General features: G+C 40.4%; 2 protein-coding genes and 1 long non-coding RNA gene across 5 annotated transcripts in view; 2 read left to right on the forward strand and 1 right to left on the reverse strand.

Moving 5' to 3' along the window:
• The window catches only part of nudt6 (nudix (nucleoside diphosphate linked moiety X)-type motif 6), a 20,462-nt gene extending 17,939 nt beyond the window's left edge, over positions 1–2,523 (forward strand). For both annotated transcript variants that reach the window (XM_035425298.1, XM_035425296.1), the window contains one exon: positions 1,268–2,523. In XM_035425298.1, the coding sequence (XP_035281189.1) occupies positions 1,268–1,647 (380 nt within the window). In that variant the 3' untranslated portion in view covers positions 1,648–2,523. The remainder of the gene's footprint in view (positions 1–1,267) is intronic.
• Positions 2,499–26,893, reverse strand: fgf2 (fibroblast growth factor 2). The gene is made up of 3 exons (XM_035425299.1): positions 26,187–26,893; positions 18,766–18,869; positions 2,499–3,258 (listed from the first exon to the last, which is right to left on the reverse strand). Exons 1-3 carry the CDS (start codon positions 26,362–26,364, stop codon positions 3,073–3,075), a joined length of 468 nt encoding a protein of 155 aa, XP_035281190.1. The 5' UTR covers positions 26,365–26,893; the 3' UTR covers positions 2,499–3,072.
• Positions 14,715–20,456, forward strand: LOC118231484. 2 transcript variants are annotated; one of them, XR_004766077.1, is made up of 3 exons: positions 14,715–14,879; positions 19,138–19,272; positions 20,305–20,456. It is a non-coding gene; the product is annotated as an uncharacterized LOC118231484 (long non-coding RNA). The 2 variants fall into 2 exon arrangements; XR_004766076.1 differs by having other exon boundaries at positions 19,138–20,456.
• Positions 26,894–27,911: the final 1,018 nt, after the last annotated feature.

Genomic DNA, 27,911 nt, shown 5'->3' on the forward strand with positions numbered 1-27,911 from the left:
AACATACTGTTAGTGGTAACGTTTTGTTAGTTCAAAGTCAAGCTCCTGTCAAATATTCAAAAGCCTTTTTATTTTATTTTTATAAACCTTCTCAAGTTTGGTGCACTTCAGTATAACAATTTAAATAGGCCAGCGTAATATAAAAAAATGAAATCTGCTGCTTAGAAACTTAACCTTCACAGAGACTTCCTGTGTCCTATGAAGCATCAGTTAAAGAAGCATGGGTGAAGCCATCGGATGTCATCAGTGGCTCGCTGGTTTGAGTGAATCACCTAAATATGGGCAGAGCCATTATTTGCATTAGGTAGTCAGGCAGGGAGCAGGAAACGGCAAGTGGAGAGGAGGGAACAGGGCATTTTCTGCTAGTACCCAGGTATCACCTCAGGTCAGCTGGATGGAGATCCTTCCCTGTCCCTGATCCCTGATGGGGGATCTGTCTTCCAGCTAAGAGCAGAAATGCTGAAGCGGCAGCTTTATTTAAAAACCAAATTAAGTCATTTCTAGGGCTGTCAAATTAACGCATTAATGTGTCCTACTAAACGAAGCACCACCTGCGCATGCATCCCACAAAACGTCCAGTTCCTGCACGCCTGGGAAAAAGACTGTTATGGCCACATTGGTGATTAAGTGATAAGCTTATGTTAAATAATTTTTTTTTTAAACTGTTATGGCCACATTTTAGGTTAAGTGATAGGCTTGTGTTCAATGATAAAAAGACTGATAAAAAGATGATTGCAAATAAAACAATATTGATTTCTAATGCCCTTTTGATATTTATATTAAATGTTTTACTCATGTGCCACAATAATGTAATGTTTTTGAGTTGAAATATATTCATTTGGAGGCTTTTCCAAGCAAATATTGATATATGTGATTAATTGTGATTAATCTGATTAATTAATCAGCATATCATGTAATTAATTCGATAGAAAAATTTCATTTTAAGCTTTAAGTGCAGTCTGTATGTAATTCCCAACTTACCCTGTCTTTGCCATTTGGATTTTGCTCATTATTTGTTATTGTTCACTGTCCTGGGACAGTCTATGTGTGAAGAGTGCTACTGTATACAAAAATAAAATTATCCATTGATTATTATAATTGCCTTCCTGACCCACCTGGGTAGAGGAGGGAGACTTTCTAAATGTTTCTAAAAGCGTCAAATTGAAATGAAATTGATTTGTTTTGTTTGGGACCAAATTCAAATCAACAACGAAATGGTACCCTCCCATCCCCCCAATTTTTCTCCCCTTTGTCCCGGACTGGGCAGGTGACACAGCAGTCCGCGAGGTGTTGGAGGAGACAGGGGTGCAGGCGGAATTTCAGTCCCTCCTGAGCATCAGGCAACAGCACAACCACCCCGGAGCGTTCGGAATGTCCGACATGTACTTGATCTGCCGCCTGAGGCCACTGACGTTCCACATAGACTTCTGCACCCAGGAGTGCCTGCGCTGTGAGTGGCTCCCCTTGGAGGAGCTGGCACACACCGACGCCACCACGCCCATCACCAGCCGTGTCGCCAGGCTCCTCCTCTACGGCTTGCACCACGGCTTCCACCACATCGACCTGCCTGTGGAGCAGCTACCCGCTGTCTACTCTGGAATGTTCTACCAGCTCTACCACAGGGCACTGCCCGTGACTGCGGCCTGACTCAGGGCCGTGCGATGAGAGCTTTCTCAGGATTTCACGCCCCACTTCTTCATTTTTTACTTAGCCCCAATTGTTTATTTGGCCTTCTGTAATTTTTCCATAAACTTGTGAGCCAATGTATATCCTCAGGTAAAAACAGTTTTACTGTGTAATCCTGTTTAGGAATTTAAGACAGGATAATTGATCTGAAGAAAAAGCGGTATGGACACACTCTCAACTCTAAAACGGGTCGAGATGTGCCCCCCTCCCCTCAGCTCTCTAATGCGCTGTGGTGGCCTCATCCCCACACAAAACTCCCCAACTCAATAGTGACAGAAATATCTTTCTCTACCACCATGGCAATGCATTAATTAAACATATTGTTAGCTATGTGGAGGCCGGATGGTGGTGGGGGGAGAGCAGGCGATGATCATCTCTGTGAGGAGTGTTTGCCTGATTAAGGCGATATCACAAACCCCTTTCCCCGTTTCCCACACCAGCCCTTTCTGTTCCCTGCAGGCTTAAAGGGGCTGGTCTGTAGGGGTCTGGCTGCTGGAAGCTTGCAGTCTCAGACCTGTTAATATACTGTGCTGTACATCAGTGTCTTGGGGGTATTTATGAGTGCTGTGCTCCTCTACAGCTGTGTGAGAGCACCGGACGCCATGATGCCATTCATGGAGATGGTTTCTCGAGTAGAGATGCATACAGGAAATGATAATCTTTTAATGTGAATGGTTGGACTTTTAAATTACGACAGCACAAGTTAGAAGGACTTCAGTAGAGGTGCAGATGGTATAAGTATCATGGAGTTGGGTTTGAGCATATAACCTGTGTTTGGACTGTAACGAAACGCTGGCAATTAAATAAAGACGTTGGATCAACCAGCCAACAACTAAATGCTTGCGTTTGTGCGTCTTTCACTGCTCATGGGAGGGGCCTTTGTTTCTGCTGGCTGTCACACATTATGTGTAACTGTGTTTCCTCCTGATAGGTATATGTGTATTCCTTTAATTTCCCATTTATGCTGTTTCAGTTCACATTATGCTGGTGTGTTTGAAATGCTTTTAGAGGAAGATTCCAGAAGGAGCACAAAGGCAGAAGGGTGCAGGGTGGCTGGTTAGCCCTGCGCCGTACCGTATGGTAACCTAAAACCCAGATCCCAGATGCTGTTGGCATTCCCATTACCAACATTACCACATCTTAGTTCGAGTTCTGTCAGTAACTCCTTCCATCTTCACAGTTCTCTAAATTCAGAGGAAAATAACCAGAGAGGCATTCGAAGAGCCAACAAAGTTCCTGGTTACTTTTCCCGATCTGGATGGTTCCCAGAAAGTTTGTGGGATTGAGAAAGGTGATGGGGGGTGGAGGGTGGGGGGTGTTGGCGGTTGGCTAGACACACAGTGTATTCATATCTCCTTAGGCTATCCTCATGTGTCCGGAGCAGGATCAGCTCTTGGCTGACATGGGGAGGAAGAGGATAGCCTTCTGGCCTGTACTGGTCTTCGGCCCCAGTTTGTGCTGCCCGTTCCGCTTCAGTGCCACATACCAGTCCGGAAACTTCCGTGAGCGATATGTGTTGTAGTTGTTGGCCTCCAGCCTCTCCAGAAAGAAGCATTCATCCGTCACACGTCTCTGAATAGGGGTTTTAAAAAAGAACCACATTAATATAACTTATTTTTGTTTTTTTATCCATATTTTTTACGCAAGGCCATGACTTCAGCAAGATAAGCACACACTCTCCTCCAAAATACGTGTGACGCACACTGCTTCTTCTCACTCCGTAGTCGACCAGTTAAACTTGCAAGGACACTGGGTCAGAAGAGCAGCTTTATATACTGTACAGCTTGTGTAGGCTGTCTGTATGCCATGATTCCTGCAGAATCCTGTTCAACAACAAGGTTCCCAGAGGCAAACAGCTTCTCTACTCAGTAGCTAGCTGTCCAAGCTTGTTAAGCACAGACCTGCAAACTCATCAGGGCACAAGGGGATACTTTCATTTTGTTGGTTCAATGAATATCAACTGAAAAAAGCTTTACTCTAAAAATACTTTGACTGAAAACACCTTTCAATAAGTCAATTTTATTTATGTACATCATATATAGGTATTTACATTTGGCTATTGTAACAAACGACTAATGGATTTGGGATAACTGGAGAGAAGGAAAAAGCACAGAGGGTTGAACCAGGGGGAGGGTTGGTGAGGTTTTTTTCCTCGCCTGGAAAAGAATTTGCATTGCTCTCCAAGGGAATAAACATATTTAGTGGGAAATAAATGCTACACAATATCAGTTAAATTCTATAATGTAATAAAATATAAGATTATGGTCAGCTTTGATCAAGGTTTACATCAATTACATTGCACATTTATTTTTGTATCTTGTGTACGATCAAATGCATTTTCAGCAGCACTGTTCCTAATAATCCTAATCTAGAAATGGCTAATAAGTGCTTATTTCAGTGGAGAAGTACACTACATGATCAAACGTATCTGGACATCCCTTGGTCTGGGGCAGTTTTTTATGGTTTAGGCCAGGCTTCGTAGTTCCAGTGAAGGCGAATCTTAATGCTACTGCATACAATCGCATTATAGAAGATTATGTGCTTTCCCAAAAATTTGGGGAAGGCCCCTTCCTGTTTCAGCATGAAAATGCCCCCCAGTTACATCCATCCATCCATCCATTATCTGTACCCGCTTATCCTGAGCAGGGTCGCGGGGGGTCGCTGGAGCCTGTCCCAGCGTGCATTGGGCCAGAGGCAGGAATACACCCTGGACAGCCAGGGTGGGGGATAAACTGGAAAGCCAACTGCAAACTAGGCCTAATCGCCCAATCAGTGCCCGGGGCCTCACTAATGCTCTCCTGGTCAAACTCCATGGTAATTTGCTCCAAAGTGACTCAATTAGTTGATTATGCAGAAGTTTGTATTTCCTACTGAACTGAATAGTATTTCCCCCATTTCTGAGACAGACATGCCCTACCCCATTTGTCATCTTTAGATTTTCATCAGATCTACACAATTCCCGTTTGGGGTTACCCATTTTGGGACCGAAACAGTAACATGAAACTGAATTGGCACCCAATTAGCCAGAGGGAATCATCATTGCATGGTGAGGCACATACGTCCTGTCGACTGAAACCCCTCCCTGGATGAACTGTACATTGCCGTGTAGGGCTGTCAGCCACAGTCACCATTGGAACTGTCTATTCAACATTGGAATATGGGGCGCATCCAAGCACTAGAACTGTGCCTCAACATATACCAGACCCTGGGGCCCATACACACACAGGCACAGTGCTTTAACCCTATCGACCCAATTGTTTAAAGCAGCGCTACTTAACTCCAGGTCCTGTAAACTGATAATATGCTCCAACCATCCACTACACCACCAGATTTCACTACTGAGCTTACTTCCTGACAGTGCCATTTGCTGAGCTGAAAACAGACAGCATAGAAACCTTTATACTGATTATTGTCAGTCAGAACCTTTATTTAATTCTCGGAGGTACAATTGAGGGCCAGGCCCTCATTTTCAATGTAGCCAAGATTACAAAAACATTTAAGACACAATAAGTAGGCTATAATAAGAGATCACAGAATATAGCAACAGTAACCAACATAGTATACAATAAAATACCTAGAATAAAATAAAATAAAATAAAATATAATAAAAAATAAAATAAATAAAATCAAGCACAGATAAGATCAAAAACAGATACAATCAGAGACAGGGATGTTCAAAACCAGCAATCTAAACTGCCCATAAGTTGGTAGAGAACTGACTTTCAGCAATTGTTGAAGCTCATTCCAGGAGGATGGGCACTAAAATGGAATGCTGACTTTCCAATTTCTGATCGAGCCCGAAGGACCTTAATTGGTCTCAACCTGTTCTTTTTCATTGATTACAAGTGTGCCAACAATCTGAATAATCCATTGGCAGGTACATACAGCTTCTTTCTCCACATCATGTTAGGGAGATTAAATGATAAATTCAGTTTAGGAAAATCATTTTTAATGACTAAGTGCATGTAACGAAAAAAGATACCCACTCTTAACTACCACATTTGCATTCAGCACAACCTTCAATAAAGGCTAAAAGCCAACGTTTTAGAGATTGTTTAAATTAGGAAACCTCCAAATTGCTGATCTTTGTCATGAATATTCTCTGACTGTGGGTGCAGAGAACGAAGAGTACATGTATGCACAATTTTACATATTGTAGATAGAATTTGCCCAATTTTTGCCATGCAAAAAAGAGTTTTATTACTCGCCTAATAGCCTAATTCAGGAGAACTTGGTTTATGATGGTATTGGTATGAGTATTTTGTGAATTAATCGTTTTATTGTTAACCAAGGAAAATCATTGAAAACAGATTGAGACAAATAATCAGTGTAAGAGAAAGTTTTCCACCCCGTTGGTTTTCAGCTCAGCCACTGCTTCCTGAACCAAGGTAGTAAAATAATTAGTGAAGTCAGTTGGTGTAGTAGCTGGAGCAAATACTACAGACATGGCAGCCCGCAGGACCTGGAGTTCAGTATTGTTTTATAGTATTCATATTTCAGATACCAGACCTTGGGGCCCATCCACACACTGGAACACTACATTAACAGGACAAACCACTCAGCTGCCCAAATAATTACTTTTTAAGAAATGACAGTTTATTTACATGTTATGGAATTAAACCACTTGTAAAACACAAAAGAACTAAACAGTCACTACAACAGAAAATTACAAATGTTGAAAAGTTAAAAAGTGGCTCCCGAACTGTTATATGCTGCTCATTCATACTGCAATCTGTCTGACCTCCCGCGTGTAGCCACAGGAAATGGTTTACTCATCTATAATTTCCTAAAGTGGAATGTCCAAGTGTTCATTTAGCACAGAAGGTGGCTGAATACCAAAATAACTTTGAGGTTAAAATTTATTTTGTGGTAAGTTAATGTCATAATTTATCCCCATAGATGTTGTCACTGCACAAGGTTATAAATTCTTGCTACGTTCTACATTCTTTCTATTAAAAAGAAAACACTTCAAACCACTCTTTTCAGATGGAGAAAAGGGGGAAACTGCCAACAGAGATGGTTAAAGTCAGAGTTCTGACCACTGGCAAACTATTCAAATTTCAAAAACATTTAAAAAGTAAGGATGCAAACATTAAAATGCCTTTCTTACGGTGAGATAATGCTGTTTCTTTAGCGCTGAAATCCAGCTCTCTGTCAGGTTTGACATTTAACCCTGCTCTTCAGACAATATCACAATTGTTTCAGCTGTGGAGCTGGAGCCAGGTTAGCTCTCAGTGAAACACATTTAATTAATATACAAACTTTTTTCCCTTTCAAATAAGCACAAGATGTGAAGAAACACCATCGCTCATAGATCAGAAACAAAACACCACACTGTTTGCAAGCCAGCCATCAGCACAGATTCCCTACATTTACCAGATACTCATATCACACATTCCTTCATCTCCTCTCTGCTTCTCAACTATAGGAGAACTGTTGGGAACAGGAATTTCCAGAGCTCAAAACAACACTGAACTTCCATTGCCACATCTCAATACATTTTTAGATTATGTGTCAAATTGTAATGTTTTCACTTCAGCGGTAGAGCGTAGAACATTTCAATTTTGAAAATGCAGAGTGGAGCTATCTGGTGAGTGGGTCTAGGGGTGGTTTACAGAAGCCATTTCAGTACACTTACATTTTGCACCATTGTATGTTGTGATTACTGAACTTACAGTACCGTGAAAGAGTATTTTCCACCTTCCTGATTTCCTCTATTATTGCCTTTGTCTCACTGAATGCTCTTCTCACTGAATGGTTCCAGATATTTAAGAAATAATGTCATATGAGACAAAGGGAACTTGAGCAAACTCAAAACACATTTGTTAAATTATTATTTCATTTATTTAATGAAAAAAATTATCAAACACCCATATCACCCATGTGAAAAATTACCCTCTTAAACTTAATAACTGGGAGCAGCAAAAACTGCAATCAAACACTTCCCATAATTTGATATCAGTCTTTCACATCTGAATTTTAGCCCACTCTTCTTTGCAGAACTGCTTTAATTCAAACAACTGGTAGGTTTTTGAGCATGAACTGCTCATTTCTGGTCCTACCACAGCAGTAGTCAAATAACTGAGATAACATCAAATGAATCCCATTTCGGTAGAACCAGGTAAGACTACATGCATTCCTATGCCACTAAGATACAGTATTTCCACCATCTGGTGTGTCTGAGGGGATTCTAATGGGGGTATGAGCTAAGTACAGGCAAGAGGCAGGTGGTGAAAAGCTGGTGCTTCACAGCTATTATCAGAGAGAACTATGTTGTGCAGGCATCAAACGTTTGGCTATGTCACTACGAGCCTTCTATCTTCCTAGAGAGTACCCACAGTTATTTTAAATCCTAGTTTACATTCAATCCCAAGCCAATGCAAACTACTAATATGCAAATGAGAATATTATAAAAACCTTAAATAGATTGGAACTTATTTCAACAGATACCCCCAAAGTCTTTCAGGGGCAGAACTGGTGAAATAAGTTCAAATCTATTTAAATACTAAAGGACTGACCTAGGGTCAAACTGCAGGGCAGCGACTGACAACAAATTAAAGCTGCTGGAAACCTATTGTAGTTGTTCTGTATTTGTCTTTTTTTTCCTCCACGGAAAACACTTATATCTCCCAGATGGTATGGTGAAAACTCTTTAAACTTGGTAGGCTTGTTAGGGATGTGTAATATTGAAATCTACTAGAACACAGCAGTAACTGACCAAGTGGTGGGGGTATAGAGCATGTTCAACTTTGAAAATTCATAATATTTTGAACCGTTTGACATACAGACACGCAACCAAGATGGCTAGATGCCCCTGCTTGCAAGGAACAAACAACATAGGGCCGATTAAAATCGCCTACTAAATTTTCTGCTGTTTTGAATTTTCTGAAAAACATGAAAAAATCTTCTCATGAATCGAACGTATTGTTGATGTCAGAATCTATGTGAACCATCTTTGTACTAGTCCCTAACTAAATTGTTGATGGATCAAAAAATGACTGAATGACATGGCAATCAAATTGACCGATTTGGGCATGCCCATTAAAATCACTAATTAATTCCTTGAACCATGTTCTGAAGTGAAGGGTATTTATTTCTCAACAAGATAAAACTTGAACAGTGTTGATAGCTTGAAAAATATGGTCACTATAAAAAACTGGATATTTAGCATATTGTTGGCCATTGTTCCGTCTGAAAAAAATACTTTAGAATCTTCTCATGAAGCATACATCTGATCAATATTTGAAATAAGGAAAAGTTGTCAATGATGGCAAAAAGACAGCCCACCATATTTCATTATATTAAAATCAGCATATGATGCTAAGTCACAGCACTAATTCTTGGTCTGTTTAATTCCAGGCTTGGTCTTTGGCCTTTAAACATGTTCTGAATTTAAGGGCACATTGTTCTGAACAAGAAAAAACGTGAATGCTGTCAACAGCATGAACAATATATGGGGGGGGGGGGGGGGGGGGGCTATATATAAAAAATTCTGTCATTTTTACATGATGAATCCACAGTGTGAATAATACCCTTAAATAGAATCTGAGAATGGCCACATTAACTGCATGCAAATTGTTTCATTACAAATCTAAAATTGTGGAGTGCAGAGCCAGAAGAAAAAATATGTCTTCGTCCCAAACATTGTGGAGCTCACTATCATACCCAGATGTAAAGGTATGTCATCTCGCAACATTACATCTTTTATAATAATTTACATAATTTTATATAATGAAAACCATTACAGCATGGCCTTGCATAGTCAATTATGTTAATGCACAATACCATATTACCAGTGCACTGTATTAAATTGGGGTTCAGCATGTAAACTGACTATTTATGTATAGCACTTTTTTTTTCTTTTTTTTTTTAAATAAAGTTTCCCTGCTGTACAGTTTCCTTAAAATGAAAGTGAAAACAGAAGAGGGCTTTCCGACCACAAGGGGTCTTCATCTGGTCTTCATTTCAGTTCTACCTCAAGGTCTCTGAGCAGCAAGGAATGAGACAGGAGTTTTCTACTTCACGTTGTTTACTTTAACAGGGGCCTTGCACATCCTCTCCACTGCCCACAGCCAGCTATAAAACAGTCTACAGTACTTCGTAACACTGCAGACAAAATTCACTTCTGAACAAAACTTATCTGAATACATATTGAGCTAGGAACATGTTAATAAGAATATGGATAATTTTGTAGGTGTGGACATGGTAATGAATTCAGTTAGAAATGGTCAGTTATAACATTTATAACTGTTCCATTTCATAAGTACACTGCCTACTGCAATGTACAGTAGCCAACAGTTGCTTACACACATGCGCAAATACACACATGCACACACACACAAACAATGTCATTGGCAGTCTTATAACTGGCCATGCAGTCGTAGGGAGTAAAGAGAACGCAAGTGACTGTGTGAATGAATGGGGGAGAGACAAAACCACAACCGGATCCTGTAGCTAAAGTCGCGCGTGGCGGATTTAATAACACAACTTGCACTGATCTCTGTTGCCAGGGGTAAAGAGGTTTAAGAAACCCAACATAACTCCACGAGGGTCTTAGTCTACGAGGTGGCAGTGTAGCCTACACTGCTTGTACCCTTGCCTACACTGCTGCCAACAGGACAGCCCCCATCTACTTGCAGGACATGACTCAATTCTATGTGCCTGCTCGACCACTCCGCTCTGCGGCAGCAGGGCGTCTTGCAACCCCTCCCACCCGCCCAAAGGGATCACAGAGCTTCTCCACCCTAGCTCCCCAGTGGTGGAACGAACTCCCCGTCCCTCTCCGAACCTCCCCCTCACTATCCATCTTCCGCCGTGGCCTGAAGACTCATCTCTTCAGACTATACCTAGAATAACCACCACCACGCTGTGTATATATATATTAAAAAAAAAAAAAAAAAAAAAAAAAAACCCTTTTTTCTGTCACTTGTTACATGTTGCCCCATCCCTGCACTTCTTGGTAAATTGTATTTGTCCTAATACTCTAGCTTATTCTTCTGCCTAGTTTGGCTTTGCAGATGTTAGACCAGGATAGTGTTCTTTGTTCTCGGCTAGAAATAGCTTTACAAAATAAGTAATTGTACCTTACTGAACCCGTGTTCAGCAGTTGTCTACGATCATGAAAATGCACTTTTTGTACGTCGCTTTGGATAAAAGCGTCTGCTAAATGAATGTAATGTAATGTAATGTAATGTAATGTGTAATGGGTAAGGTGCTGGCTTTGTAACCTGAAGGTTGTAGGTTCAATTCTTAGCTAGGACACTGCCGTTCTGCCCTACTTAACCTGCATTGCTTCAGTATATATCCAGCTGTATAAATGGATGCAATGTAATGTAAAGAGTTCTGTAAGTCCCTCTGGATAAGAGCATCTGCTAAATGTCTGTAATGTCTTGTTAGGCTTGTTCTGCCCACGCCAGAACCGAACAGAGAAAACGCCACCACACCGTCTTTTAGGAACTGACGATCAGGTACCCTGAATTGCTCCACAGAACCAAAGCAGCAGTTAAAAAAAATACCAGAAAGGAAATGTGGATAAAAATGGAACTTTACGGAGCTCCATCACTTGCTGCTCGAGTTTAATCCCTCGCTGCACTGCTGAGCAACTGAATGACTGACACATTGATATTTCTTGATCAAGCACTATCTATTTTACACATATAATCGTACAAACCTCATTCATTGCAATAGTGTGAAGAAGTTGCTTAAGTTGAGGGGATGAATAATTGTGGGCATGGTAGTTATAAAATGACAGTTAACACCGCCAACACGTTTTCAGTTCAGACTTTGAATAAACTGAACAGACAACATGACAACTGCGTGAAATGTAACCAAATTGTGTGTGGTCCCTGTCTGATTAAATTACTAACTGAAAGCACTGCAGTTTGTATTTCTTTAATTACTCTTTCAATTTTGTGTTTTGCACATTTTAGCGCTTTTCTCATTGTGCCTGTAATATGCCTTCATACATTTCCCCCTTTATGACAAAGGCTAAATATAAATATGAATATAATAAATAAAATGGAAATGAATATATACAAAAATGAATGAATCAAGAAATAAATATGGAAATAAATAAATGCAGATTCTGTGTACAATAATGAATTTTTGTTGTATTGTTCTTGTATTTATATTTATTTATTTATTATTCATTTGAGCCATTTATATATATATTCTGAACAATTAAAAAAAAATTAGTGCCTGCTTCTATTGATTACCACAATGTGAGCTTTTGGCACATAATTTGCGCTGGAGCAAGTTCAATGAATTTCTACAACAATCATATGATATACATGGCAGACTCATCAATAATTATATTTCCCAGCCATGGCAACCACCTTGTGGCGGTGCCACATGCGAAAGTATCAAATTGAATAGTATTGAATGGAACCACGTGACCACATTTCCCTTCTGGATCTTATGTAGTTCAGTGGTCCTACCCTCTCCAGTTCTTATGCACCCTCAATAGTTTTGGCAGGGCAGGCTCCATACGTAATATTCGGCTCAGCTAATAACTGCATCCTCCCAGCGGCCTGGACTGACATAAAACAAAGTGCACAGTGTCCGTTTTAAGCATATTGAACACGGTTTTTGCAGACGTGCTCTCCAATGGTTTGTTTTCAAAAAGTTTGCATGTTATTGGGAGTATACTGACTACTGAAGGGTACAAATAGACAAATTGTTGTGAACAAATTGCTAAAACATATCAATTTTTAAAAATGAATAAATAAATAAAGATTGCGCAAAATTATTCCTGGCACATCCAAAACCAACAGCAAGCAAAAAGAAAAGTCAAATGTAGCCACCACCTGGGAAGACAGCAATGTCAAAATAAACTACATTTAAACAAACAAAAAAAGAAAAGAAAACATGTTCGCCACGAACATTCGCCTCTGTTCGCTGAAATTTAACGCACCACTGCAGCGATTCCGCGCCGCAATTAAAAAAGGCATGAAACCAGAGACTGTAAAAAATAGTGTTGTCACGAATCACGATATTAAACAGGGTTTCCCCCAGAAAAGTTGTTAGGCCCGGTGGCAAGTATCTTTTTACGGGGGCTGGCGGCCCGGCGTGGGCCGGCGGCCAAGTGTCTTTTTTGAAGGGGGCCCGGCGCGGGCCAGCGACAGACTGATGGCAGCATGGTAGGGCCCTGGCTATAGTTTCTGTGATAACAGAATCACGGATGGAATCGCGGAATTGAGAATTTAAAAAAGCTATAACACAGATTCCATAGGGCCCTACATTAAGTCAATGCTAAAAGCTGACTGGAGATTTGAAAATATGACTACGTAATGGGAATGTTGTTATAAATAAGTCATTTATTCAACACACATTTTAAAAAATCAACAACTATTTACAGCATAGCAGAGTCTTACAAAGAATCTGACAACAACGTAGTCTTGGAATGCTGTGTTTTCAACAACAACAAAATTAATTAAATTAAATAAATAATATCAAAGTTTTTGCACTCTACAAAAAACTTGTATTCAAGTCCTGATTGGCTACTGAATCTTACAACAAGCCTTGGAATGCTGGGCACATTTAAACTTTTAAAAACTGTCTAAGGTTTTTTGGCTTTTACCTTTCCTCCTTGACATTATCCCCAAATGTCACAAAGGAAGTATATGGGTTACTGGCTGTTTGGCTAGCTACCTAAGTTAGCTAAATCACCACGTTGTCATAAAAAACTTTCCCGACCGTGAAAACTGCCTGACTTGTTTACATTTTGGACAGATGTGGCTCGAGAGTAAATCTATCGTTGTTTCCGTCGCAACACTTTCGACACAAGCAATAGCCTATCGAAAAGATCCTGGGTGGTGGTTATGGCACCCTAAAAAGTTTTTGTGTAACATGAGAGGTCTTATTATTTGTTGATGTAGATTTCGTATTACATTTTATGACAATGTAACGTTACTAAATTACATAGCTATTTGCACAGCTAACGCTAGCTACCGGACCATGTCAAGAAAGACAACATTAGTTTAGACAACGTTACGCACAGTATCCATCTCTCATATCAGGTAACGTTGCGTTAGCTAGCTAGCTAATGTAATTAACACAATCTAATGTCAGCTAACGCTACCGACCGGTACCGACCTCGCAAACCGTCTCTCGAATGCAATGCTACCTTGCTGCAACGTTGCAGTGCAGCTAACTAAAGGCCAGTTCAGATCAATGATTCGCAACGAGACTGGATGCAACTTGCAAAATTCCAAGACGTCTGATTGTAAATGTTCTAGAACTGCACTTGGCAATTTGACAAGGTGAGTCTTCTGAGACCCCAGGACAGGCAACGGCTCTGCTACTAACCAGTTCACACTGCTGCAATTTTCTCTGCAACATTCTAAAACCGTCTCGTTGCGAATCATTGATCTGAACTGGCCTTAACGTTACCGTTATTTACATTGCCATCGAGTTCATCAATATATTATAATGATCGGAATAAAGCCGGGGTATGTGGAGCAGAGCCGGGTCTGATTTATGTGTAAAGATGTCAAGCCGGAGAAAACTAAATAAAAGAATACGGCAGTACGGATTAGCGTTGTTATTATTTTATTACGCTTCCTCATATGCTCCTTCAGCCTTGGTGCCCTTTTTGATGAAATCTCCTTTGTTTTTGTTCTTGTTCTGATTGCTAATTTAACACCCAGCTTTATTCTCGAACAGTTTAACTAGCAATACCAGAAATACCAGGGCAGTTGTTGCAAGGCAGTTGTTTCAAAAATATCACACAACAATCATTCACGAAAAAGACTGTTTATTGTGCACGAGATACATAATTGCACGAGCCACAGCGAATCCCGCGAATTCTTCTCTGCAGTGTAAAGATGTTCATACCGGGCGAAAGGATAAAGAACGTTTGTGGAAATCACTAATTCTACCCCAGGTCTGCTACAGCATTTTAACCCGGCTCGGCAGTGTAAAGACAGTTTAAGTTAGCCTAATGTTAGACAACGAATGAGTATGTACATAACGTTACTTTTATAACAACCATTTTTTATTCAGTAAATAGTGTTATAGTTGGCGTAGCCCTGGTGCCAACCGACTGACGTCACACAGGCGACACTGGTTGGATCCGGTTGGATCTATGGGAAGTGAGGTCCAATAACACACCTGCAAATACCGCTTCTCGCCATTGGTACCGCCGAAGAGAACGAAATGGAAATCTTGGAGATAGGCCTATTTCACATTTCCAGGTATGTAAACCGAATGTAGGGGTCTCTCATTTCCGGTTATCTTAACAGCCACCAAAACAATGGCAGCCACGAAGAGCTTTTTTGTTTTGTAGCGTTCCCCTGTGTACCAGTTCGAAAAAGAATTTATTTGCCCTTTCACAGCTTTCCCACAGATTTACTCCAAAATAAGAAAAAAACTTGCTAGGTAGCATGCAAACTAACATAAACTAACTCATTCATTACGATAGCTAGCTAGTTAGGTACTGCTTTGTGAATAAGATTACACTCGATATTAAACTTTTCTCCTCACATACATTTGAGTCTAAATGTCTGAGTCCCCTACCAACTCGTTTTTTTTTTTTTATCATTCATTGAGAACTAACGCGGTGTCAGCCACGTGGTACTTGTTACTCAAGAATGTCATAAAATCAGTTAGCTAGCTATATTTTATGTTATGATTAGCAAATTACGTTTTAGCCGGCTAGCTTGTTAGCAAGCACATATTTGGATATTCAATGTTGAAACTGCAGATGCACGTTTATTTTAGTTGTTAATTGTAATTACAAAATGTATTGACGGACATTGACAAGCCTACTTAAGATATATCAGCTGATTTAAAAATGTGTGGGTAGTTTTTATCAGCGATGAAAACAAACAGCTCGGTAGTGAACTGAACATTACACAGGCGATTTGACAAGCAATATAAATCTTTATTAGAACAAGTACAGCACAAACAACATGTCACAAAATAGTAACGGTAGTAGGCTACAAAACTTAGTTCAGAGATATTTCACTTCGGTATAACATAAGTAATTGTATGGAGCCTAACACATTGTACTTACATAGCGCCTCCCCTGCTGACCGTCAACGTTAACAGAATCGCTTTTCCTCACAGTTGTCAGGCTCCCTAATAATTCATTTTCGGGACAACCGAGAGGAACAGAGACCCTGTTAACGGACAGCAGATGTTGCTTCACGCTACGAAAACACAATGGAGTCGCCTCCAGAAAATAATTTATGTTATGTCGAAGTGAAATATCTCTTTAATCGGCTAACTTGCGGTGGTTAGCAAGCTAGCTATTTAGCCTTCTGGCAAACCAGAGCTAACGTTATACTTACCTTCATAACCGAATATAAACTTCTCAAAAAATAATTTATAGCCCTTTTCTAGTTTAGACCGCTTAACATTCACTGGCAATGCTTCGACAATGCGGATAACATCGGACATAGTGAACTTTGGCAGACTGTGAGAACACGTCGCTGTTTAGGCGAAATTTTTCGCTGTCAGAAATGGACTTGCATCCGTAGCAACGGTAACCGGAAACAAAGTATCCCTACATCCGGTTTTGGTCGCCATATTGTGAAATAGGCCTATTGTAACTTTAAGGCACAGTGGTGGCTGCTGAGCTGAAAATCGAGAGGAGGCAGAAAACTTCCCCTGATTATTAGTCTCTACTTTCAGTCATTTTCCTTGATTAACAAGTCTGCCCACAATATGAATAATTCAATTGTAGATAAACAGTTTCCTTCGTCACGCCATGCTATGAAGATCAAATAAATTAAAAATAAATGATAAACTCAAAAATGCCGTCTAACCTGTGCTCGTTCAAATGACAAAATCTGCGTATTCCAGATCTTTGCATTGAACATTTTCAGAGTCTGTACATTTATTCAGTTTTTAATATGCTAAATATTTAAGGGATTTTCTGCCTGCTCATTTTTCAGCTCAGCACCCGTCACTAGGCCACCCAGTGGTTTTCTTTCAAACAAGACCAGGTCAAAACCTGGTATATGGTTTTGAGGACTGCCCCGCTATTGAGGTCCAGCCAAAAATAACTAGCACTTTGCTGTAAGCGGTGGGTACAGACAATTTGACAATTAGGACGTTGGCTGTTCTCCAATTTGTTAATCACCGCTGATGGCGTTAATTTCTACTTGTTTAATGTGACTTTCGAAAGGTTAGCTAGCGTTGTCGTAAAATTTAGTGTTAACACATTACTACGGTTGCGGGTCAGGCACTCTTCACGGTAAGAAGAAATTTTAGGAAAGTGCTGCGACGGAAACAGTGATAGATTTACCCACGAGCCACATCTGTCCAAAATGTAAACAAGTAAGGCAGTCTGACTTCACTGTCGGGGAAAATTTATGACAGCGTCACCCAGCGAGCGAACACCACAAACGGCGGTGGTGTAACAGTTATTGGCTCATTACTAACTGATTGTACCGAAAACCTGCGGTGAAAACTTGCTAGGTTAAACCCCCCCTATATTTTCTGAAACGTTACATTCTGCTTGGCCACATTGAGTGAAACTAGGCGATTTGAACATATAGTTGCTATGTAAATTGCGTCAGAAGGATTTAGCCTTGTTGTTTGCTACCTAAACTTCACAGCACACTCATTTCCGTTACCATGATTGTAGCATGAAGTGTCTACTTTCAAAATCCATTTAAACCATTCACAAATGATGTGGGACTTTGAAGTTATAAAGCGGGATGTATCAAGTGTCCAGTGAAAATACTGACCTGGGCTATCAGTCAGAATTCTGAGAGAACCAACTGCCAGAAATGACCGCGTAAAATCAACCAGTAAGAGTTATTATGATGTCACTGGTTCAGAACCCCATAAATGTAAACAGTCGAATGTTCAGTGAAATCTATCGGTTTTCGGTGCCGTTGGAGTCCCGATCTTATCATTGATGGAATTTTGGGAAAACGCAAACAGCTCTCAGTTTAGCAGAGAATGCACATTTCACAGCGCCCCAGAGACAGATAGAATAATAATACATATTTCAAATAATAAATACAACATTGAAAAAAAACGAAACAAAAAACGAAATATCAACTCGCCATCCCTGCTACCTACATGCTGCGCGCAGAGTACCTTATTTATTTTGAAGTTGGCAGACTACAGCATAAATTGTGTCTTTTGTTTAATATTCAATATTAGTAATTGCAGCGAGAAACTGCAGCTGTAGACACAAGAAAGTTTGTTATATTATGGTAGCAACGGAACGAACTGAAATATTTTGAGCAGTAATACTTAGGCTACATAGCAATGATGAAATTTTATGTGTTCAGTGGATAGAGACAGAGACAGTAAAGCAATGATACAGTCCTATCCGCTTCTGTTTTGCTCCACAAAACAATGTCAGATACGTCTTTCAGCAAAGATATGGCTTAGCTATGCCCCGAAGCCCTCAATAATAATAGTACTTACCAAGAAATTATGGCCATTTCTGCCTTCGGTTACCCAACTTGAAAAAGCCGTCATTTGCTACCACCCTATTTTTGCTTGATTCCGATTCCTGTCTAGTCCTTTGGTTTGTTCGCTGATTAGATCTCATGTATGACCTCTGACTCATTCCGTTCCATTCCGATTATTGTGTGCCTCATGATTTTTTGTTTCTGACCATTTGCTCCTTCTCGACTCTCGTTTTGTCCTCTGCTCGCCGTGTTGTGCTCCAGTTAGTTAATGTGTTCCCAGCTGGACTACAAATCCTTCCATCGGGACACAAATTTGTTATTTTGCTTTGTTATTTTTCCTTCATTACGGAAGAGGATTAGGGTCACATGTGAAAGATTTTTTTGAGTTCTGACTTTAAAGTCAGAATTCTGAGATGAAAGTCAGAATTCTGAGAATAAAGTCAGAATTCTGACTTTAATCTTAGAATTCTGACTTTAAAGTCAGAACTCAAAAAAAAATTGCACGTGGCCCTAATCCTCTTCCGTACTTCATTATTTTTGCGGGCACCCTGGGTGGAGATTTAACATTCTGTTGGGGGCACGCAATATAGACTTTTGGTTTCAGACTATCTAATTTCCCTTATCATTTACCCTGTTACGGTCTGACCCTAGACCAGGTCATATAGACCTCCAGGCCACAGTGTTTAGGAACTGCTGATCTTACCACTCCAAGCAGTCTCCCGTCTTTGTTCATGGAAAGATAGCGGTTGGATGAGACTCCTTTAATGACCACTTCCCCCAGTGAGGTGGCCTGCAACTGCAGCCTGACTGGAAAAAAACATAAAAAATTCAATCAAATACCAGTATAGTAAACTAGTGCACTATATACATGTACTTGTATGTCTCCCTCTTGTACAATTGCTTATTAAACGATTACGAAGAAAACTGTTCATTCTGTGCCCAAAATAAACAGTTAAATTCTAAAACTAAATAATAATACACAATATTGAAAAGCCATTTATTTTTACACTTATGAATGCCTGACAGACAGTACAGAGAGGACAGGCTTAATGGCAGGACGCCTGTTTTGTTTCAGATGTGATGGGCCACAGAGAAGGGTGAGAACATGGTGTGGCCGGAGAAGAAGACACACCACCTGCACATCTTTGTTTTCCCTTACATACTGCCGCTACATGTCCATATTTTTTTGAACATTTATAACATCTAAGAGGTGGGGGAATATAAGGTCTAACATCTTAGCTCATACACACCCAATGTATATTTTGCTGGCAGTGTTTCCTCATCAAAGTTTATCATTATGGACAAGCTATCACATTTCTCTCCATTTTTGACGTTCAGGCATCAGACATTTAACCTCTGTTAACCTTTTGTATTGGATTTTCTTTAATTTTATCCATTGTTATATGTACTGGTATTCCTGCAATAACTCCTCAAACCCACTTTCTTTCACCCAACTTTGAACACGTTAAGTTCTTGCCATTTATTCTATTCATTCTTGGTGCTTGTTGTCTTTTATCCCTACATATAATCAGCAAAGATCCATTTCTTAGTTCTAGCGCTCTTTACCTCCCCTATTACTTGAATGAAGTACCCTCCTGCATCAATTTAACAATTACCTTGCATTCCTCTCTTTTCTTTCTCACTACAACTGTTCTTTCTTCATCTTCCGAAGTAGTATTTTGATTCTTTTTACTTTTATTCTTTCTAGTTATACTCCATTCCTCTTTTTTCCCACCACTGTCACTGCAAAACCTTGCCTGCTGCAATAACAGTTGTCTTCCACTTCTGGTCAGTTCCGGTCAACACCTTATTGGATAATAAATAAAAAAAATTCCTCAGCAATATTGAATCTAAAACAGAGGTTTAAGCCAAATATGCTTCACTTTGATGAGAACCAGGTAAATGAATCAGAAATTTGTATTAATCTGTTCTTTTAAAGCTTATCTTTTAACAATCTCTTTAATCTTGTTATATCTAAATGTAAAACAGTCTGTAACCTTGCTTTTGAAAATCGCAATACAAAATAAGTTATTTCTTATAAATTCTTTAAATATGCGAATTTGGCAAATCGTTATCACTGATTCCCAATAGAATGCTGAGGTGAGTTGAACGTGGACTACCTCTTTGATGTAATACTTAAAGAGGTGAGATGTGAGTGCTGAGTTCTAATTGATATTGGTTACATGATAAACAATAATTGATGTGTAAAGGGGACTAGTGACTTGTGTTTTCTGTTTTAAAGGTCATCATCAGAATCCTGGAAAGGAATGAAAGTTTCAGCCAGAAGACGTTTTGCCATTAGAAGCTTCAGAAACCAAGCAATTGATTGTCTTGATTATTTATTTATTTATTGTTTGTTTTTTATGCTTGAATAAAGAACTTACTGAGGAAATGTAATTCTTTGAGTACAGCTACATTTTGGATGTAAGTGTCCCCGGTATGACTCGAAGTTTGAATGTGGAAAATATCCTGTGGTTAAGTGTAATCTGCCTTTTGACAACAGAGGGTTATATTCAATAAGCATGAATGCAACTGAAAAATATTAGAAATACATTAAAACCCACTGAGCCAGCATTACGACCTGCTATTATTGGCCTAGTACAGCGCACTAGGCTTTTCTTAACCTAAGTGCTACTTTGTAACCTGACAATTATTGACTGTTAATTAAAATTGGTATACAATCATAAATTACATGGCATACAAGTGACAACATCTTATAATCAGTGGTTATTGCATCAATCCTTTGTTTTCTTAAAGAACTGTTTTATGAGCTAGCCAAAGTGGTTAGCCACTTCCATTCCTGATGTAGAGGTCATGTGCTTCCAGAACCTTCATGCAAAATATACAAGCAAAAGTTGTAAACATGTTTTGGTTTTCATATTTCATATACAAAGTATGAGGTATTTGTGTATAAGGGAAAATATGTATTCACAAATATGTAGCCAGTGTTTTTGTACATTTTGCATTTCACATTCATTTAAATGTCAATTTACACAAGTTGAAATATTTGTTTGTGGATAGTAAAACATAATCATTTGTCAATAATATTGAGACGATTCTGTCTCTATACTGCAGTAGGCGAGTCAAAAGAGAACTCATGGCCATCCTTACAAAAGAGCAGCAAGGACAAATTATGTTAATACATACATATGTCCTTGCCATGATGTACCGGGCCTCCCCTTTCCCTGGCAACTTGGGATAATTGCCTGTCTGTTGCTAAACTAGAGTAATTCGAAGATGAGGGTCTGTGGGTCTGGAATAAACTGAAAAATATAGACATAGTCACTGTGACGTCACCCAATGTCTCTCCATGGACTTGGGAAAAAGGGTTTTGAAACCTGGGAAGTGTAGTTTGTGGGCGCCGCCATGTTGTACAAATTGGAGTCAAAGGCTGCGCAGTAGGGACATGAAGTGAGGTCATCCACTAAGTGCGTGAGATACAGTGACTTGGCAGTGATGCAAACCGTCCCTGATTCATCCACAAAATATTACAGTCTTGTCCAAATGACACAATAACTTTAAAAAATCAGCACATAAGGAGGCATCAGACGAAGGAAAAAATTATTGACTGATTTAAGCAAACAGGCCCTTCAGCTCCAGTGCTCAGCCCAGTAATTCGTGGGTTGGACCAGCGACTCTGGTCCTCCAAACAAGAAAGGTTAACCTCCATACCAGACATACTGTCAATGAGTTTTTGCAGTCATCTCTCTGCACCATTTGGATTAAGGGATGTTGCGTATTGAGGGATGTTGTAGTCTCTACCAGTTGTCGCCCTTGTTCTTCCAAAAGCAAAATCTTGCTCTTTATCTCTTTCAGGCCAAGTCTCACCCCTCTAACTTCAGTTAGAATTTTGGCCATCATGTCCTTTAGAGCCAACTGCGTAGCAGAATCTAGGACAATTTTATTAGCAAGGCCTGTTCCAGAGCTAATATTCAGGCAAGCTAAATGCTTCAGTCAGAGATTTCCCTTTCATTTTTATTGCTCAGGGAGAAGTATTTGCGATTGGATGCGGGTGACCTCTTTTACTGGGTGTAGCCATCAATTAGTGCAAGTCAATATACTTATAAAAACAATCAGGAGAATCTTACAAGGATGAATTTAGATCTCTTTCAAAGGAGCAGAGAGCTTATAGCATCATCTGGCCTATCTGCTCGCCAGCAGTTAATTTCCTCCTTTCTTTTAGTTAATTTGTAATAATCAAACAGGTATGACAATAAACAGGATTGCTATCAAGGAACTTTGAAAGAAAATGACAAGACACATTGCTTAAAGGCATGTTTCTCTCACTCTCTCTCTCCTGTATAGTACCAGCTTTCAGGCAGAAATAAATGATTGGAGTCATGTTTTAGAAATATTACCAAAGCGTTCTTCATGTCACCAGGATGGTTGCCACAGTAGGAATCCCTCTGTTTTTTTGGGTATACCCCCTCCCCCCCTTTCCCCACACACACACACCTAAAATTCCACCCTAGTCTTTGACTCCAAGTTTATTTCACAGCCTGAAGACTGAGCCCCTTCACTTTAACCCATTGGTCGATTACAGCCATGTAAGTGGCTCATGGCAGGATTCCGAGACATCAGGGAACGCCAAACCATCCTCACTTCCCGGGTGTTGACAATGACTGAACACTGATTACCCGTTCCACAGGAAGCCTGTGCTCACATCTGTGTCTGCTGAGCTTTTCATGTGGTTCCGCAGTGGTGGAAAGGGTATGTCTGATCTACCACTGACTTAGTTCACCAAACAATCAGGTGGTTTTGTGGCCTGCAACAAGTTTGTTTTTGGGCAAGTAACTTTGCAACACTAGTAGTTGCCGGTTTGGGTTCGTGGTCCTAGGTGATGCAGGCCGAAGTTGCAAACCAAGCCCTGGAGCGTATTTCTGGTCATCCAAACATGGCTAATGCTGCACAGACAGCTCGCAGTTACCAGAATGTAACTGCAGTGTACATTTTATTCTAAACTGAAACACGTTTCCTCACACTGGTTTAAGTCAAAGTAAAAACATACATTTTATATCAGTGTGTACAGAATTCATATTTGTTTACTTTATTTGATTTCTGTGCAATTCCACTGATGCCATTAAGAGTTTCACAAAAATAAAGAGTGGAACCTGTTACAGAAAAATGTCAACAGAGCAAACAGAATAAAGACTATTGGTTATTAAACATTTAATGGAATTGTTCCCTTCAGCACTACAGTATGAAACCTACACCCATATACAGATCACCAAAACAAAACATAAACACAACATGGAGCACACAATACAGGGCATGTATCTGCTGGTGTCCATGCTCATTTTTTGGCAAGGCTGCCAGACCCATATTTAAAATTTAAATTAAAGGCAGAGGAGAGCCGTGAAATGTCTGCAAGGACCCTAGCAGTAGACAGCAGGAGGCAAGCATGCCTGCTGGAACATGGCCGCTAAGGCAGTTAAAGGTTTGTGCTCTGACCAATCAGAGGGAACCAACCCTTGTTTTACCCCAGAATGAATGTGTAAATAGCTGCTTCATGTTAATAAGACACTACTCGGAAGCCGAACATCCAGTCACACTTAATAACGAGCCATTACATCCCTTTTCTGGATTACCAATTTGTTTCCTGAAGCCATGCATTTGGTTTAATCTCTCCTTGCCTGAAACATAAATAATGTGTTGGTCTAATTCTTCGCTAGCCATTTGGCATGTCATTTACACCCTTAAAGAGTAGGTTTTTTGGAATGTTTTTTTTGTTCTTCAAAATTCTAAGTCTGTGTTCTAGAACATTGCTTTCAGTTATCAATAGTAATTGTTACATCAGAATTAGAGCGTTCAGTTAAGAACATTCTAATCACATATATGTGATTTTACACCTTAAAAGGTTAAGTATCTTCCAAACTGTGCAAAGGTAAACAATATGTAATATAAGTTGCTGCAACAAACACTGATTTTTATATGACTGGTCATTCATAACTGGAGCGAAAAGTGAGAAATAGCACTAAAAATGTGAAGTGTAACAATGTAAAAAATGTATTGAAAAAAACCCTAATCTTGACTGTGCTATGGTCAATATTATTGTTTGTCATAGTAAGAATTTAGCATGATTCCAAAGAATAAAAATATGATTGTGTCCCTGTTGAGTGTAAAGTAGTAGTAGTTTTTATCACAAGTGCTTTGGTTCAAAAAGAATAAAAAATAGAAGTACAATTTTTCCCATTTAGCAGCAGGGACACCTGCACAAAAACGAACCTGAATTAGAAAAATATGCAGTTATTTGCTCGTAATGCATGGTGCTCGAGTGCAAATAAAAAGGTGGGGGTCAACAGCGATGTTAATTTTACTAGAATTTTACTAGAGTTTGTAAATGTGAGTAAATGTACTATATTAGAATTAAATGTACTCTACGTCGACAGCCATTGGAGGTTTTAGTTCAGGCCATGAAAAATTGTTGGGGAAACTCAGACAGTGTTGAAATCTGAGAGCCCTCTGACCCTGATCATTTGCACACAGTACACCTCTCTCACACCCCCCTGTCTTGCTCTATTTCTGACAAACCGCATGCGTGCAGAAACACAGACCCCCACACACACAAAATCAGTCGCTTGCTTACACACAGCCACACATGCATGCATGCAACATGCACACACACACACACACCTTTTAGCTTTGCTGTCCCTGAGAGCGAATTGACACTGTATCAATGCTGGGGAGTAGGAGTAATGGGGGTTTGAGGGGGGCAGATTCAACAGTTGCTTTGAAAAATACTCACAGAACATTTTGTTTGGCATATGCTTTTAGTCGGTGTATAGATGGTAAGCTAACTGAATTTAGCCAAGACTTCGGCCAGATTGGCTTTACTGTTTTGTGATGTTAATTAATATCTTCCTTCTGACTTTCTTATCTTTGATTGTGACTCACTCAAATATTCTTAAGCCTCCCAGCATTTTGTTCTGAAATGAACAGATCTGTCACTGTATGTATGTACTATTTAATAGTTTTATTTTTAAGTTTAAATGTTCTCCACTGGTTACGTGTTTAACATGAAAACTGTGGTATAGATAGCAACCAGGATGTGAATCACTGCTACACAGCTATTCCTCTCACAGTAAATGTCGGCTATGATGAGCTTCCTGAACCCTGCAGATGTGCTTGATATTAGCAAATCTTTCTCTAGTGTTGCAAGCCTGTAAGGTATATACAGGCCACAAAGCAAAATGTTCAGGTGGTAAATGAACTCTGGGAGAAAACTAAATTAACACTGAGCTTTTAATTGTGTAAACAACCAGATTAATACATTACTGGCTATAATGGCTATGAGCAGGACAAGAAAATGAAAGACCAGGTTCATACAACAACATAATACCAAGCTGCAAAATGACAAGTTTGTTTTGATTACTGGTTTTCTCTGATGCATTCCTAAAGCAGCAAGTTACCAGCCAGGGTGTAACAGAGCAGGAGTGTGCAGGCAGGTGTAATGGCAAGATCTGAATTAAAATAACGAAAAAATAAAAATAGTTGTGCCACCATGTTTTTGTTTAGTCTGTTCTCCTCTTCCCAAAGACAGCTTAGTGGGGGGGGAAGGGACTCAAAAGCCCAATATGCGAATGCATTGTGGGAGTTAGTGTACAAACAGCACAGGCTGCCCGTGTCACAGTTTCTCACAGCTCCTGGCATCTCCTGGCCATGACTGATTGTGACGTCTGTCCACAACACGGCCATGACCACGGCAGAAACACAGCGCGAATGAGCCCACATGCAAGGGGTCACTAAAGGACAAGAAAAGAACTCAGATCTGCTCTCCGCTTATTTCTTCTCCATTTATTTCTGTTTACTGATTACATGTGCTTATGAAAACATTCTCTCTCTCTCTCTCTCTCTCTGTTTAAAAATGTCTAACCTAGGTAACGCACTTGCAAACACACACTTCTAATGAAAAACCATGTTGCATTAATGTTGCAGTAACATATACATATATATAGATATATATATATATTTTTGCAGGGGGGAGTTTACCCACAATGGTAAAAAAAAAAAGTAAGGTCCGCCCCCCCACCATGTGCATTAACTCGACTCTTAAGCACAGAGTGCTTTGCTTCCCTGGAAAAGAAGATGATGAAGGCAGAGGACGAAGCATATGGAAGCACTTACTGAGGGGGTCGTTTTTATCACGAATGCCGTCCACATGCCCGTCGGCCAAGATCCTCAGGAAATATCCCCCGTTTTTGCAGTACAGTCTCTTGGGGTCCTTGAAGTTTCCCGGGGGGAAGGTGGCACTGGCCCCATCCTCGGGCATTGGGGGTAGTGTGGTGATCTCCCCTGTAGCCATCGCCTGCCGCGGGTTCCTTATTACCACTCCCAGCTCCTCTGTTCTCCCAGCTGAGAGATGCACGAGGATCCCTGCTTCCCACTGAGCAAGTGCCCCAAGGAGATGCTGCTTCCCAATGAACAAGTGCCCCAATGGCAATTTCCCAAGAGCGAGGAGCCCTACGGATGCACGGGGCTGTGGTGTGAAAGCAAATGAAGAGCAGCTGGTTGTGGCTCTGGACTGCCCTCCAGAGCACGGAGACACCCACTGCTCCCCACACGGACTCAGCTCTTCATTCCTCAGTGCTACTCCTCCCAGCGCTACAGACGGCTGCTGCGCCAGAGGAGTCCGGATCTTATGTTTTGCCAACCGCCGACCTGCATCAGGGGCTTATCCCTCCTTCACTCTCGCTCTCTTACTCTCAGTCGCTTTCTGATGCTCTCTTTCTCTCTCACTCTATTGGCGCAGTAATGGAGTGTTTACAGCAGGGTAGCTGGCAGGAGACCAGACCCTGTGTAATCTTACCTCCCCCTGGCCCCCCTGCACATGCGCTGAACCCCACCACTCCCCCAAACACACACACACACACACACACCTCCCTCTCAGTAAGCCAGCCCACCTAATGTTAATGCAGTACTGGTCTTAGAAAAAGGCTGGGGGTTGGGAGGGGGCTTTTCAAAAAAAACAGGTCATGTGACTGGCCCATACCTCCCAACCACTTGAATCAGCATATCTGCCCCACCCCTCCCCCATTAGGGGGGGCCTTTAATGAACAGAAACAGCCCCCCCCCCCCCCATGCAGACTGCAGTGACCAGTATATGTTTGCATTCTTGTTTCAGATAAAATATGTTATTTGATCCCAGGGAAGGGGGGGTGGGGGTGGGGAGGAGTGTATAGCCACCTTAAAGTAACTTTGAAGTGTGCAAATTCTCTGAGTTACATAAACTCTGAAGGAGTAAATTTTACTCTTGACTTGACACTAGATTTTTAAATACTGAACCTTTCACTGAGGCAAGGAGAGTCCGCATTCCTCCAATAAAGCCACAATGTCCTTTAATCTTCTTAAAGATTCTTTTTTTCATACCGATATCTTTAGCATTGTATGTATGTTTCTGTGCACCTGCCAAGGGCCTACAGACGGATATAAACTGTTTAGCTAACTATGGATATCTATATATGTATAGGTACAAGTACTGACAACTGTGCACTTCTCCTTTAAATAAAACCTGTGGGATGAACAACTTGGGAAGCTGGGGAAATATTAGATGCATCTCACTGAGTGGAAAAAAGCAAGCTAACAATGAAAGCAGTACAGCATCAAAATAAGCATTTTAAAGATGAGATTGTGTCTCTTTAGTTTCTCATTTGTGCAAACTGAATCTCTTAATGAGATTACTTTGGTTAAAGTCCCAACTGACACCTGAGCCACACTGAGATCCAAGATCAAGATCTCACTTCTAAGCCATGTGTATGTCCTGTGTGTGTGTGTGTGCGTTGAGTCAGTACTGATGGTTTACCTCACAGGAGAAAATCAGAGCCCTGGAGAGCAGCTGTCTCACTCCAAGTT

The sequence above is a fragment of the Anguilla anguilla genome, chromosome 7 (genome assembly GCF_013347855.1).
Source record: "Anguilla anguilla isolate fAngAng1 chromosome 7, fAngAng1.pri, whole genome shotgun sequence".
Taxonomy (NCBI): Eukaryota; Metazoa; Chordata; class Actinopteri; order Anguilliformes; family Anguillidae; genus Anguilla; species Anguilla anguilla.